Genomic DNA, 15,855 nt, shown 5'->3' with positions numbered 1-15,855 from the left:
TATTTTAATCTTTATAATTCATTCTTTTGTTTTTTCAGAATCATCTTTATAATTCATTCAGAATATATAATAGAATTTTAACATTAAAACATTTGAATAAATCTGAACTATACTATGAACTAGTTCAGAGTTTTTTTTTTTTTTTGAGAAGGAATAGTTCAGAGTTCATAGTTCCTGAATAAACAATTCTGATTATAATAACTATATATATATATATAGTTATTATCAAAAATATATATATATATATAATTGAAGAACCGACCTCCTCGGCACAAAAAAAAAGAAAAAAAGAAAAAAAGAAGAAGAAGAACCGACCTGCTTACCCAAAAAAAGAAAAAAGAAAAAAAAAAAGAAGAACCGACCAAACTCCTACGTACAAATTAACCTTGGATGACAAAAAAAGGTTCTATTGCACGTGCCGAAACTAAACGTGTCAAATACCGAGTGTCAGATAGGAGATAGCTTACAAGCTAGGTTATTGAAACCACGTGGTTGGGCCCAACTAATACCGAGTGTCAGATTTACTTACCAAGCAAGGTTGATATTTACTACTTTTTTTTAATGAAAATCCATTAAAATATAATTATACTTTAAATAATTTAAAAATTATACATAAATAAATGAGTTAAACGAAAAACAATGGGTCTAGTTCTTTCCTCTTCCAGCTCATCGAGAGAAAGAGCTTTAGTAAAAGTGATAAAAGTATTTTCTGAAAAGGCAAAAAAAAAAAAAAAAAAAAAAAGTTTTTGAGCAAGCAAAGTAATTTTTAACCGTTCATAAAGTTTTTTCTTTTAATTTTTTTTTAACGATTTGAAAATGAGAACTTTTATTTATATAAAAAAAAATCTATAATTTGTTATAAAAAAAGAATTTTAAATCACTATTTACTCTCCAATCCATTTGATTGGGTGGAAAAAATGGAAAATTAAAAATTATGGAAGGAACTAGGAGGATTGAGGATTGTGAGAATTTCCTTTCGTTCGGTTGATTGGGAATTTGGATGACACACCAAAACTTATCCTCTCAAGCCAAATTGGAAGAAAAATGTGTTTTAGATTTAAAAGGATTTTTTTTCTATCCCATTATATTAATCAACAATAAGGGCATAATAGTAATTTACGTTCTACCATACCATTTGTTTTGTTCTTCCTAATAAACACACATGGTAAAAAACAAAAACAAAAATTCTATTTTTCCACTTTTTTCTAATATTCTCTCACTTTTCTATCATTCTAACAAAATATAGTCTAATTTGCTAAACAATCAAAATGCTAAAACTTGTTAAAATACTATCCCAATCGATTGAGTAATGTTATATATACAAATTTGTTTAAAACATTTGAATTTGCCGTTTTTTTATTAGTTCATGAGGGTGACTAATTGACTATCATTTAGACATTTACCGTTAACAACTTCCACTTCCACTTCCATAGTTTGTAAATTTTTTGTAAGTGAGAGACATTGTCAGTAGTACTGTACGTATGGTGTACTTTTCTTCAAATTTTAGATGTGCTTTTAAGTAAAATATATAACAAGTGAATGAATGAGACGATGTTTAATGTACCTTTCATGCACTTACTTAGCCAAAAAAAAAAATTTATTTACTATCTCATAATATCTTAAATTTCAAAATATTTTATTTTTATTTATTTTAAATCCAATATATAAATTATATATGGCAATGAAATCTAATAATTCAAATTTTAAAAATATAATAATAGATGACATAATTTAAAGATTATAATAAAAATGAAAAAATATTGATGTTTAATATAAATAATAAAACATGGAACTAAAAATGTTAATTTTGATACCATAATTGTTATTGTGGTTGCACGATTTTCCTGGCCCAAACTCTATTGATCAGGCCTTGGCCCAAAGCGCAACCCACAATAAATATTTGTAGAGGATGGGTCAAAAAACTTAGCCTCAGTGAGCCTATTCGGTCTGATACATGGACAGTATTGTTGCAGAAAATAAAAACATAAGAATGGATCTCTCCCGTATGGTTCTATTTCTTCAGTTCTTAATACAGTTTTTCCGTCCCCTTCTTTGAGGGACTCCATTACATTATATAGTTCTCCTCCTCTCATCTTAACCTTACACTTGTTGATCATCTAAGCATCTACTTGAGCACCTGTCCCATCAAACGCCCTCATCACTCCCTTTGTGAGTTACAGAGACCAAGGTGGTACTGTTCAGGGGTCTTTTCCTCATTAATGCGGCCAAGAGGGTGGTTGGGGCACAATTAATGTGGTGGTGGCAGCTTTCCATGAGATATTTTGGATTTTATTCATTTTATATGTTGGGAGGATGAACTGAAATGGCTGGGGAGAGTTCCTCGTCTGGGTTTCGTGATGTCCGAGGAGGAGTTACTCCTCGGAAAGGTTTCCTTGGCGTTATTGGAATTGAGTAATGCTTCATATGTGGTTTCTCTTCGGACAGGACGCTCATCGGACGGGCCTGAATTTGGAATAGCCCATTATTTTTGGGCCGGGCCCCACAGTTATATATCATGACAAGTCTCGATAAAATAAACAATTATACTGTCGATAAAAATATAAAAATTTAGTTAAATTTATGTATAACATAAGAACTATCTAATACATAATTCATATGGTTAATTTTAGAAAACTAATATTTTTAGAATATATTTGTTTTGCATAGTAAACAAGAGATTTATTTGTTTGATAGTTACAACGAGGAAAAAAGATTTAAACCCGAATATCATGGAAACACCGAAATGTACCAACTAATTTGTTTTTTTAGAAGAATATGTCAACCAATTAAATTACAATAATTTTATTAAATAACATATGTATGTACGTATTAGTTAATTAATACTCTTAAGATAATTATTAATAAATTTTCTTTAAAAAAAATTTACATTACTCCCCTAAAAAATATAAAAATTTATCAAAATAGTTAATTATTATTTTCCTTTTTTATAAAAAGTTTCTAAAAATATCTTGCCAACCAATCTTTTTCCATATGCTACTACTTTTACTACTTATGCATGTATATATAAAAAACTTTTACTACCTATGCTAAGCAAGGATTGTAAAGCGAAAAGACGAGAAATTCAAAAGCTCGGGGGAAAAAGAAGAAGAAAAGAGAAGGAGGAAACAAAAGAAAACGAGTAAGGAAAAAATAATAATAAAAAAAGGCAGAGGAGAGGAAGAGAGGGACATCTGATCTGTTGTGGTGTTTGTTTTGTTTCTCACACTTTTTAGCGGAATCTCCAATACCCAACCGAACCGAGTAGCGTACCTTAGCCAACTGGCTAGTAATAGACACTACCTATAGTTCTGTTTTTGTGTCTGAGAAATTTAGACAGTGAAAGAATAGAGTGGCAAAGGAGTAAGGAATAATAATTTTAAAAAAAGGAAAAAGAGAGAGAGAGAGTTTGAAAGAGGGGGAAGAGAATGGGTGTTCTGTATGAGGACGTGGTGGTCATAAGGCATGCAGAGAAGCCAGGAGATCCCACTGTGATCACTGTGAATTGCCCGGACAAGACTGGATTGGGCTGTGATTTGTGCAGAGTTATATTGCTCTTTGGCCTAAGCATTTCCAGAGGAGGTAAACAAGGATTATTTATTAGCCTTTTAGGCTCTTCAAATCCGTATGTTTTTGTTTCTTTGGTGTTTTTAGTTTATGGCGTGTGGGATTTATCGTTTATGGCCAAAAAATTTATGGGTCATCTTGAATTTTTTGTTTTTGTTTTTTCGTTTGTTTGTTTGTTTGTTTGTTTTTTTTTTTTTTGTTTTGTTTTGTTTTTTTTTTTTTTTCTCATTTTTTAGTGGAAAGTTAGGCTCTTGGGATCTGATTTTTCTTGACAAAGAAGTAATGGGTTATTGTGATTTTACAATTTTTAAATATGTTTGGGGTTGAAATTAGAGATCCAAAGAGAAACAAATTAAGGGTCTTTTTTTTAATCTTCAATTTCTGTCAAGTTTCTAGTAGGAAAACAATATACATGTCCTTATGAAACCTTTTTCTTTCCCTAAATTTTTTTCTTTGTTAATGAATATGTTGGTGATTGTGTATTTATATTTGCTTTTTGTTGCTGTAAAGATTTTTCAACGGATGGGAAATGGTGCTACATAGTATTCTGGGTGGTGGACAAGCCAACAACAAGGTGGCACTTGTTGCAGAAGAGGCTGTTGGAGGTGTGCCCATCTTATTTTACAACATCAGATATAGACTATTACCGGCCTGAAAACCAGCAACCTAAGGAACCAGATGTTTTCCTCATGAAATTCTGGTGTTCCTGTGATAGGAAGGGTCTATTGCATGGTAAGTAACTTTTCTTGTGCAAAAATTCATGCTAGCTTTGAAGCTCTCTAGTGGAAACATGGATATGTAGCACATCTGGACCTAGTGGCGGCTAAAATTGAAATCATGATAACTGTTGTTTGTAAGGGATGTTGATCATCTTGTTATGAAATGATAAAGAACAGTGATGGCAGCACAATTCGCTATGTCAAATTTGGATGTATAGTAGCAATTAAGCTTGATTGGATAAAATTGCTGGAATTAGTTTGGTTTGAATTTGGAATGATTTTAGAGGAAAGGGAGAAAATTCGTTTTTGAATTTATCAATTCATTTCTTTGGGATCATTGAAATTAGTTAGGGAAATGAAATTGGTAGGAATTGAAGGTGAAGTGATACAATTGTGAGACACGTATAGGCAAAATTTAATAGTTGTATACTTGTATCTTATTCCTTGGATTGGACTGAATTTTACTCTACCAATGCTTCACTATTTCTTTACTAATGGTCTAATAATCAGTACAGCATAAAGGGAAAAAAAATATAACCATGTCTTGTTGTTTGAAGATGAAATACTAGCTCCTCTTTCTCGAGTTTAATTAGTTTTATTCTTATTACTTGTTTAAAATGGACTGTGTGTGCATATCTGTTTGGGTGGTTTTATAATTGTGCTACCTCCATGTGTGTCTTTGTTTTTCCTTGATTGATATTGCCCATTTTCTATTGCAGCTTGGTATTTGAGCCTTGAAGTGGTTTATAGCCTTGAAGTGCTACCTACATTTATTTGATGTTGAACTAATTATACCTTTCCTCTGTAGATGTAACTGAGGTTCTCTTTGTGCTGGAACTAACGATAAAGAGAGTGAAGGTATCCACTACTCCAGATGGGAGAGTTATGTTCCTCTTTTTCATAACAGATTCCAGGTTTGTCGTGATGATTTTCCCCCCTTCTTAATGATGATGCTGCCTTTCGGTTCCATTTTGATACGTAAATCATTTTTTTTTTGTGTTGAAGTATAACCAATCATATTTATTAAAAAAAATAATTAAAGTATAATAAGCAAAGCAACTATCTGAACATTACAAGCTGACATGTATAAATTATGAAAAATCCAGAAAAGGTACAATAGGAATGTTGCCTAATGCAATTATCCAATCATACTAAGAGCTTAACATAATCTGTTTAATTACATAATTGGGGTGTTCTACACCATCAAAGGACCTGCTAGTCCTTTCCCTCCAAATGTTCCACAAGATACACAATGGAGCAGCCTTCCAAATCTTTACACTCCTATGATTATTGAATTTTCCTTGCCTTGAAGCCAACATTTGGATTCATCTTGCAATGGTTTTTTTTTTTTTTCCCTCTCTCTCTCTCTATCTAGCAACCATGTTATGAGATTGCATATTGCATGTAGCTCCCTCAATCTTCATTCTTGCACTCATTGCCATTTTGACACCCTTAATAGCTTCCAATAATTTCTACCAAGCGTTCTTTCATTGGTATAGCAGAAAGAAGTTAAAAAGTTAATACTTCATTCAAATTACTTTTAAAAAGAGGTCAAATATTGATCTATGATTAATTATGGCTTGCACTAATGGGAACACTTCTGTTGATAGGATTGACTTATATGGTACAATACAGAACTCCTATGAAATGCAATAGATGTGAAGGCGAATACCTGATGCATGACACCTTTAATTTCTTTCCAGACCTTCCAAATTCTTCAAATCTGAATAAACAGTTTTACTTGTAGAAAAATTATTGTTGTGCTGGTTACAAGTGATTTGTGGGATGTAGGTATCAGTGTCTGTATGTGCCAGCATGTGATGTGCGTGTGTGTTGCATTTGTGAGTGTTAGTGAGAGATGAAGTGAACTGTTATGATTTTCTTTTTTTGGGAAAATAGTTTATTTACTTGCACATTTTTCATCAGAGAACTTCTTCATACAAAAAGGAGACAGGAGGAAACAATCGACTATTTGACAGCTGCCTTAGGGGATATCATTATAAGTTGTGAGATTGATTTGGCTGGCCCAGAATTTACCGCATGTTCACATGGTGCTCCATTTCTTCCTTCTGAAATCACTGAAGATATATTCAGTTTGGAGCTGCCCAATGGACGCCCAAGTGGATTTCTTTCCTTCAACCCTGTCTCTGTGACAATGGATAATACCCTGAGCCCCTCCCACACAGTTGTTCGAATCCTCTGTCAGGATCACAAAGGCCTCATCTATGATATCATGAGAACCCTAAAGGATTACAACATTCAGGTAAATTAGAAATAAATATTATGAACAAACATTTTTGTGTCAATCTATGTATTTTTATTAGGATTTTTTTGGGTGGGACAACCGGGAAGGCACAATTTGGGAACTTCTGCAATGAACAAAACCCCCTAAAATCTATAGAAAAAGAGAGGAAACACTCCTTTAGGTGATTTTTCATCTGATTTTATGTGAAATTTATGTCAGGTTTCTTATGGACGATTCTATGCAAGCTCAAAAGGAAGCTGTGAGTTAGAATTATTCATCATGCAAGCAGATGGGAGAAAGCTTATTGACCCCTCCAAGCAAAATGCTTTGCGCTCTCGCCTGAGAATGGAGCTACTGCGTCCTCTAAGAGTGGGTGTTGTGAGCAGGGGCCCTGACACTGAGCTGCTGGTAGCTAACCCTGTGGAGTTGTCTGGCAGGGGCCGTCCCCTTGTATTTTATGATATTACTCTTGCTTTCAAGATTCTGAACACGTGCATCTTTTCGGTACTAGCTGAGCTCTAATCCATTTTTTTTAGTGTTTTTTTTTCTACAAGAATGGTGCCTTAAATAATTGAACATGTTATGCTAACTTCACTTTTACGTTGTGCTTCTTAGGTGGAGATAGGGAGACATATGATCCACGGTCGGGAATGGGAAGTATATAGAATCCTTCTAGACGAAGGGGAATGTTGTTCCTTGCCAAGGAAAAAAGTTGAAGAGGGTGTCAGAAATAGATTGATGGGTTGGGAATAGAATCAGTTACAAACCTCAGTTAAGGTTTTCCTCCAGTGTACATTGTACAGCATATGTTCTTAGCCTTTTTTTTAAGTCTTAGACACTTTACTATTACGTACTAACTAGGTCCAACTATAAATCAAGAAATACCCTGTCCAAACTCCATAGGGTGTGAGCTGTTTGGTATCTTACAGTCCATGTAAATTACAGGCTTGTGATGCACACTTAGAGACAGTTCTGCTCTACTTGTTTAATTTTAGTTAACAACACTATCATGTAAATGAGTTACAGATATAGGAAGCAAAGCATTTCCAGCCCTTGCATCCTTGCATTCTTTCTTATTATATCAAGCCTCGTGCGGTAGAGTAAGCGCGTGTTGCGTGTGTTTGCCGAGCAATGATTTTGCATTTTGTGTTTTTGGTTGAGTCGCATGGTACTATTCACAATCCAACCAAACTTGTTTTAACGTGCATAAATAGTAACTCTTGGGTCTCATGATATTATTCATAGTTTAAAAATTATTTTGTTATAGTATTTTTAGCAAAAGATTTTTAATTTTTAACAAAATAAGTGATATTTAAGCAATATATTCTTTGTATCATCACTGACGTTAGCCAGAAAGAACTATTGATTCTTTGTATCATCACTGACGTTAGCCAGAAAGAACTATTGGATATTTATCTGAACTAACCATTTATACAAGTATATTATTGGTACTCGAAATGATAGAAGCAAGTTTTATCTTAATAATTTTTGTTTAGTCCAACAGTAAAATGGTCATTTACTATATTAGCAAATAAAATAGCCATTAAATTTAATGCAATCCGGCCAGTGCCGACAGTTTCACAAAAGGGGTACACACATCAACAAAATGGTCAATGCGCCTCTTTTCTCGGAACAAAGGCACTGACTAATTTAAACCACTACGATTAATTAGATTGATTCTTACCTAACATGGTTCCAAGTTCCAACTACGGCAATTAATAAATAGCATTGACCAACTGCATCTCCCAACCAATCAAGAGCATTCTAACTGAGACCACTACTAGTACTAGCTAAACAACACTATTATGCAATGGAATAAACCCTTTTTATTTTTATTTTTATTTTTTAGAGATAGTTTCAATTTATCAGAGAAATTGGTGTAGGCTGACCAGCTAAATAACACTATTTGGCAATGGAATAAATTTTAAAATTTTTTTTTATAGAAATAGTTTCAATCTTTATCATCGGAGAATTTTTTTTAAATTTTATTTTAAAAATGGTTTCAATTTATAGTGTTTTTTATTATAAGAAGAATTGGTGTAGTAGGAGATTGAATATCAAATATTTTATTTGACGACAAGATACTAGTTAAGTTAACTTGAATTTGTGCAATAAAATAATCCTCTCTTATTTTTCTAATGTGTGTTGTCACTGATGCTGATGTATTACTTACTGCCCTTTGGTTCTTAACTAAGCCAGGGCCTTTAGACCATTTTTTTTTTCTTTCTTTTTTGGTCGAAGAGACTTTTACAAATAGTAAAATCCTTCAAACATGGATTAAGATCCTTTCCATTTGCTTTCAAAATGGAGATATCTATTTGATGGTGAAGATTTAGTATTTCACAAATTTTAAGTTGAATATGGCGTCATGTTGTTTAAAATAATTTATTATTTTATTTTTTGATGGAATGAGACTTTTTTTTTTTTTGTTTTTTTGTCTGAGATAGAATTCTAATCTAAATATATATATGTGTGTGAAACTCCACAAATCCTAATGTAGCAAGGCTTTTCTTCCTCTTCCACACGATAGTATTGACCTAGATTTCTCTCCCTTGTTTGTACACCACTTCACTTTCCTTTCAAAATCTGATAATGAATCATGTTATATGATTTAAAGCACCCACCTCTATTTGGTCCTATCCGGTCCAATTTGGTTCTATTCGATATGATCCTATTTGGTCCACTTTGATCCTATTTGGTCCAATTCAGTCCACTATGTCCACTTTGGTCCTATTCGGTCCACTTTGGTTGTAGTCAGTCCACTTTCGTCCTATTTAGTCCACTCTAGTCCTATTCGGTCCTATTTAGTCCACTTTGGTTCTATTAGGTCTATTTTGGTCCTTTTTTTCACTTTGGTCCTATTTGGTTCACTCTGGTCCTATTCTATCAATTCGGTCCACTTTGGTTCATTTTATATAACCATGTTAATAGAGCTAAGGAGAAGAAATATAAGAAAAACAATGGTTTTTGAGCTCCAAACATTATCAGCAAAATACCGACTGCCATATTTTGTTGTCCAACATGCAACAAATACCGCCTGACAGATAAGAGAAATGATGATCCAATAATTTCGTCTCATTATACGTTATTGTTCTTGAGCTGCTGTGGTATCCTAAAAAAGAATAGAAAAAAAATCATATAATCTTAGATATGTAGTTAGGGAATATATATATATATATCCTAAAATCTTTAACATTCAAAGCATTACTCTTCTTAGGAATTAAAGTAAGAAAAGAAGTACTCATATTGTCTACTTTGGTCCTACTCAGTCCACACTGGTTCTATCTATCTCATTCGTCCACTTTGGTCATATTAGGCCCCCATTGGTCGATTCGGTCTTATTCGGTCCCCTTTGGACTAATTCGGTCTGCTTTGGTCCATTATGTCCACTTTGGTTCTATTTAGTCCACTTCGGTCCATTATGTCCACTTAGGTCCTATTTGGTCCACTTTGGTTCTGTTCGGTCCACCTTGCTCCTATTTGGTCTATTTGGACAACTTTGTTGCATTTGATCCATTTTTGTGCACTTACATAGTGGGAAAAAGATAGGTTTGGGTGAAGAGCACTTATTTTAAATCCAAATTTATAGAAAAAGAAAAAGAAAAAGAAAAAAAATATTTATATATATATATATGTGTGTGTGTGTCTTAAACTTGTAATATCTAAAATTTTAAGTATACAATTTATTTTTACTACGCTTCTGTTGATACACATTAACATAGCATTTCAGTTCACTCCAGTCTACCTAAATTTGAGTGAAAGTTTTTCTATATATGAATGTTATGAATATACAAATGTAATTTTAAAAAGTTGTTATCATTTGTTTTAACGTTATTACTTCTAAATCAATTGCATAAAGTTGATTATACCTGTAGTTGCACGATTTTCTTGGCCCAAATTCTAATGATCAGGCTTTGACTCAAGACGCAACCCACAATGAATGTTCGTAGAGAATGGGTGAAAGAACTTGGCTTCAGTGAGCCCGTTCGGTCGAATGCATGGATAAGGTGGTTGCAGAAGATAAAGACACGGGAAAGATTTCTCAAGTCTCCTTATATTCCTTTTCTCTTTAGGTCTTCTTACAGTTTTTTCCGTCCCTTTCTTTGGGGGACTGCATTACATTATATAGCTCTCCTTCTTTCATCTAAACCTTACACCTGTTGATCATCTAAGCATCCACTTGAGCGCCTGTCCCACCAGCCACCCTCACCACTCCCTTTGTGAGTTGCAGAGGCCAAGGCGGTACTGTTCAGGGGTCTTTTCCTCATTAATGCGGCCAAGAGGTTGGTTGGGGCGCAATTAATGTGGTGGTAGCTTTTCGAGGGATATTTTGGATTTTATTCATTTTATATGTCTGGAGGGTGAACTGAATTGGCTGGGGATGACTCTTGGTTTGGGCTTCGTGATGTCCGAGGAGGAGTTTCTCCTCGGACAGGCTTCCTGGGCGTTGCTGGGATTGAGTAACGCTTCATGTGTGGCCTCTCCTCGGAAAGGACGCTCCTCGGATGGGCCTGGATTTGGAGTGGCCCATTATTTTTGGGCCGGGCCCCACAATAGCCCCTCAAAACTCCGGTTTTTATCTCCTTCCGAGGAGAAAAGCGGGGTTTTGATGTTAATGAGTGGATAGGGATAAGGAGGACCTGGGGCGCGTGTGCAGATCGTGACCTTTGACGTGCCACAATTTTCGAGGCGTGGCCATTAATTTCCGGAGGCGTTATGTTCCCTTCATCCAACGGTGTGGCGCGGATCGAACGACCATCGTCCATTCGCGTATTTTTAGGCAGGAGTGATTTCCTCTCTCTCCTCCTGACTATATAAGGCGTCAGGGGGGGTTCAGTTCCTTCTTTTATCTGCGTTTCATAAACCTCAAAGGGCTCCAGAGATCTACAGCGAAACCCAGAGACATACAAGCACTTGCGCCCTTTACGCCGCCGTGACCATTTTCTGCGAAACGTCTCGTCTACGAGTGATTTCCAGGCATCCCGTCAAGCGTTTTGTGAAGGTACCAGTACATTTCGCTCATCTCGTCGTTTCAATTCTCTCCTCGGACCCTTCTTTTCTGCTCAGTCTTTACTTTCGTTTCCCAGTTCAGTTCAGATGGGTAGGTTCGAGAAACTAGTAAATACTCCGGCCGCTATGGAGGTCTTTAGGGCTAAATACCGCATCCCCCCGGGGGTTGGGCTGCGGTACTGTCCTCTTGAAGGAATAGTGACAGATAAACGTCCGGGAGAAGTTGTCATCCCCATGATTGCTTTCATAGAGGGAGGGATGACGCTTCCCATGCGTAGGATTACCAGGGAATACTTGTTCAACCATAGGTTGGCGCCGCAACAGTGTGCCCCAAATATGTTCAAGATATTAGGCTGTGTAGATGTCCTAGATGAGCGGATGAACCTAGGCCTTACTTGGCACGATGTGGCCTATCTGTACGAGTGTCACCGCCTCGGGGATGAGGGGTATTATCTTAAATCCCGGAACGAGGACGTTAGGTTGATCTCTTGTCTCCCGGTATCCAATAAGACCGTGAAGAATGACTTCCTCATTGCTTCTGGGGAGTGGTTCGACGGTATTCATTGTCCAACTCGGGCAGGAAACCCAGGTGCGGCGTCCTTTAGGATCGGTCCTTGTTAGGAGAGGAATTAGTGTTGAGGGTTTATTTTTACTGCTTTCCTCATAACTGGTAGATTTCTTGAACTAACCCCACTCTTCTTGGTTGCTTGCAGATAAATCTCACGTAGCTCCTCGGCTTAGCCTTGTGAACGTGCCAGCGTTGAACTACCTTCTTAGGTCGGAGATTTACGTTTCTGAGGACGGACAGTTGCGTGCGGCTCATCTAGTTTTGGGCTATCAACCTTTAAGCAGCTCTTTCCAGGCGATCGGTCACGCTATAAGGGCTGGCAGTCCGAGGCTGGCCAGGATTGACGTGTCCAAGGACGGGTTCCTAGCGACCACGATTTACCGCCAGTTGTGTTGCCCGGTGTTAGAAATCCCTACTTGGCAGAGCAGTTACCTCCGCCAGACGAGCCTGGCGTTGCCGTTCAAGTTGAAGAAGAAGCTGAGTCGTCTCGTCTCTCTCTTGAGGAAGAGATAGACGAGTTCCATTTTGAGGAGGAAGTCCAGCAATCCCCCTTAGCGGAATTTTCCGATCCCGAAGGAGAGCGGGATCGACATTCGGCAGTTGGTGCTCCTTCCCTTGTTATCTGCTCGGACGATACTTCGGACGAAGAGACGGAGCCCATGGCAGGAAAGGGAAAATCTCTGAAGGAGCTGTTGGGTTCCAGAGGGAAAGGCCAATCATCGAAGGGACCACCTCCACCACAAGCCAAGGCCCTTCCTCCCGTGGTCCCTCAAGGAACTTTGGAACCTGGTCTCAAGGTCAATCCGGACCTGAAGAAGAAGAGACCGGTTGACACCCCTGAGGAGGGTGAGGTGGCTGCTCAGCCCACCAAGCAGCAGAAGACTGCTCGGGCTCCAAGGAGCAGAAGGGGCAATTCCTCGGAGAGTAGGGACGAGGAGAGCCTTGCGGATGTACGTGTTACTCCGCGTGTATGGAGCCCCAAATTGGAGTTGGAGGGGGTTGCAATCCCTTATAATGCCTCGATCAGAGAGTACAACCGCGGCCGAGCTGGGTACGTGGCTGAGGCCTTAGAGCAGCCCCTGCTCCTTCCTCGGGACATGGAGGCTTACAGGCGTTTCTCTCAGTCCGAGATCTTCTTATCCCTTAAAAGGGATCTCGCGATGGTAAGTGATCCTTCTACTGTTTCATTAACTCTTTTGATCTCGTTAGATATTTTTAAAGCATTTTGGTTTTGTCTGTAGATTACTCAGCAGGTATTTGTGGCTGAGGAATTCTGCCGGAGTGAACGTAATCGGACTGAGGTCGAGATCCAGGCTCGGACGGAGGTGGAGAAGACCTTGGGGTCCCTCAGGCACGATCACCTTATACTCACGAACGAGTTCAAGGAGTCGGAGCACCGGCGCAAGAGTGCAGAATCTGGTCTGAAGAGCGCCGAGACCCAGGCGGAGGACCAGCGCAAGGAGCTATACTCGATGCAGCTCAACCTTGTCACCGAGAAGCAGGCAGTGCAGGATCTCAAAACTGCCTTGCAAAAGGTCGAGGATGAACTGAGAAGGGTCAAAGAGGAGGCTCAGCTGATCCGAGAGGCTACAGAGGCTGAGAAGAATGCTGCTCGCCAGCTTGGGGCTGAGGAGACGGAGGCCAGGCTATCAGAGGAGGTCCCCGAGGTGTGCAGGGATTACTGCAGTATCTCCTGGGCTCATGCTCTCGATGCTGCAGGAGTTCCTGCGGATTCGGCACTAAGACTGCCCGAGAACATCTTCTACCCTCAGGAGATCCGAGCGAATCCTGATGGTGCCCAAGTGACTTCAGAGCAGGATTTGGCGGCGCCTGATACCGCCCTTGTGCCTGAGATAACGAAGAGTCCCGCCGTAGACTCAGTCGTTGAGGCTCCTCCTCCTCAGCCCGAGCAGAAGGAAGATCCCCCTGTTGAGGCTTAGTCTTTTAGGCTTTTGTTTTTTGTACTCTTTCTTTCTTTTTCTTTTTTTTTTTTTTATGAGAGCCGTCCTGTTTTTCCATTTTTTGTAAGGACCTCTCTTTCCAGTGTACTCGAAATATTAATCTGGAATGTTAGTTTGGCTCTCTATGGATGTATGCCAGTAGCGTTTTACTTTAAATACTTGCAATGATGCAGATATGGCTCTCGATGGATGTGTGCAGCGCATAGAAATGATTTCCTTTAAGCGATAATCTCCCGATCTGACACAAGTAATAGTTTCCCTTAAGTCTGTGGTCCGAAGTGCCATGCAGGACTTAGGTTCTGTTTAGAACTTATGCGATTCTGCTTTTTTGTACTTGGTTTCCCCATAGGCTTGAGTCCGAGGACCATGCAAGACCTTGGTTCTGTCCAAGACTTACGCGATTTTTCTTTTTGTACTTGGTTTCCCCATAGGCTTGAGTCCGAGGACCATGCAAGACCTTGGTTCTATCCAAGAGTTACGCGATTTTACTTTTCGTACTTGGTTTCCCCATAGGCTTGAGTCCGAGGACCATGCAAGACCTTGGTTCTGTCCAAGAGTTACGCAATTTTACTTTTCGTACTTGGTTTCCCCATAGGCTTGAGTCCGAGGACCATGCAAGACCTTGGTTCTGTCCAAGACTTACGCGATTTTTCTTTTTGTACTTGGTTTCCCCATAGGCTTGCAAGGTTGTCCCCATAGGCTTGAGTCCGAGGACCATGCAAGACCTTGGTTCTGTCCAAGACTTACGCGATTTTTCTTTTCGTACTTGGTTTTCCCATAGGCTTGAGTCCGAGGACCATGCAAGACCTTGGTTCTGTCCAAGACTTACGCGATTTTATTTTTTCTGTACTTGGTTTCCCCATAGGCTTGAGTCCGAGGACCATGCAAGACCTTGGTTCTGTCCAAGACTTACGCGATTTTTCTTTTTGTACTTGGTTTCCCCATAGGCTTGAGTCCGAGGACCATGCAAGACCTTGGTTCTGTCCAAGACTTAACGCGATTTTATTTTTTCTGTACTTGGTTTTCCCATAGGCTTGAGTCCGAGGACCATGCAAGACCTTGGTGCTGTCCAAGACTTTACGCGATTTTATTTTTTCGTACTTGGTTTTCCCATAGGCTTGAGTCCGAGGACCATGCAAGACCTTGATTCTGTCCAAGACTTAACGCGATTTTATTTTTTCTGTACTTGGTTTTCCCATAGGCTTGAGTCCGAGGACCCATGCAAGACCTTGGTTCTGTCCAAGAAGTACGGCGATTTTACTTTTCGTACTTGGTTTCCCATAGGCTTGAGTCCGAGGACCATGCAAGACCTTGGTCTGTCCAAGACTTACGCGATTTTTCTTTTCTGTACTTGGTTTCCCCATAGGCTGAGTCCGAGGACCATGCAAGACCTTGGTTCTGTCCAAGACTTACGCGACTTTTCTTTTCTGTACTTGGGTTCCCCATTAGCTTGAGTCCGAGGACCATGCAAGACCTTGGTTCTGTCCAAGAGTTACGCGATTTTACTTTTCGTACTTGGTTTCCCCATAGGCTTGAGTCCGAGGACCATGCAAGACCTTGGTTCTGTCCAAGACTTACGCGATTTTTCTTTTCTGTACTTGGTTTCCCCATAGGCTTGAGTCCGAGGACCATGCAAGACCTTGGTTCTGTCCAAGACTTATGCGATCTTTCTTTTCTTTACTTGGTTTCCCCATAGGCTTGAGTCCGAGGACCATGCAAGACCTTGGTTCTGTCCAAGACTTACGCGATTTTACTTTTCGTACTTGGTTTCCCCATAGGCTTGAGTCC

At 38.6% G+C, this 15,855-nt stretch overlaps 1 protein-coding gene across 1 annotated transcript; it reads left to right on the top strand.

Annotated features, from left to right (window-relative positions):
- Window positions 1-3,161: 3,161 nt before the first annotated feature.
- On the top strand, window positions 3,162-7,586 carry LOC115958066 (ACT domain-containing protein ACR10-like). Its single transcript, XM_031076429.1, has 6 exons — window positions 3,162-3,579; window positions 4,075-4,296; window positions 5,092-5,197; window positions 6,210-6,546; window positions 6,748-7,032; window positions 7,144-7,586. Exons 1-6 carry the CDS (start codon window positions 3,426-3,428, stop codon window positions 7,279-7,281), a joined length of 1,242 nt encoding a protein of 413 aa, XP_030932289.1. The 5' UTR covers window positions 3,162-3,425; the 3' UTR covers window positions 7,282-7,586.
- Window positions 7,587-15,855: the final 8,269 nt, after the last annotated feature.

The sequence above is a fragment of the Quercus lobata genome, chromosome 8 (assembly GCF_001633185.2).
Source record: "Quercus lobata isolate SW786 chromosome 8, ValleyOak3.0 Primary Assembly, whole genome shotgun sequence".
NCBI classification, from domain to species: domain Eukaryota; kingdom Viridiplantae; phylum Streptophyta; class Magnoliopsida; order Fagales; family Fagaceae; genus Quercus; species Quercus lobata.
Note: the sequence above shows the minus strand (reverse complement) of the source record. Positions and strands in the feature narration are given on the sequence as shown.

Excerpts from the sequence above, each read along its gene's own strand:
- LOC115958066 (XM_031076429.1), top strand. The coding sequence starts at position 3,426 with ATGGGTGTTCTGTATGAGGACGTGGTGGTCATAAGGCATGCAGAGAAG. Across the intron at positions 3,580-4,074 it reads CCTAAGCATTTCCAGAGGAG|ATTTTTCAACGGATGGGAAA; the intron begins GTAAACAAGGAT and ends GTTGCTGTAAAG. Across the intron at positions 7,033-7,143 it reads TGAACACGTGCATCTTTTCG|GTGGAGATAGGGAGACATAT; the intron begins GTACTAGCTGAG and ends TGTGCTTCTTAG.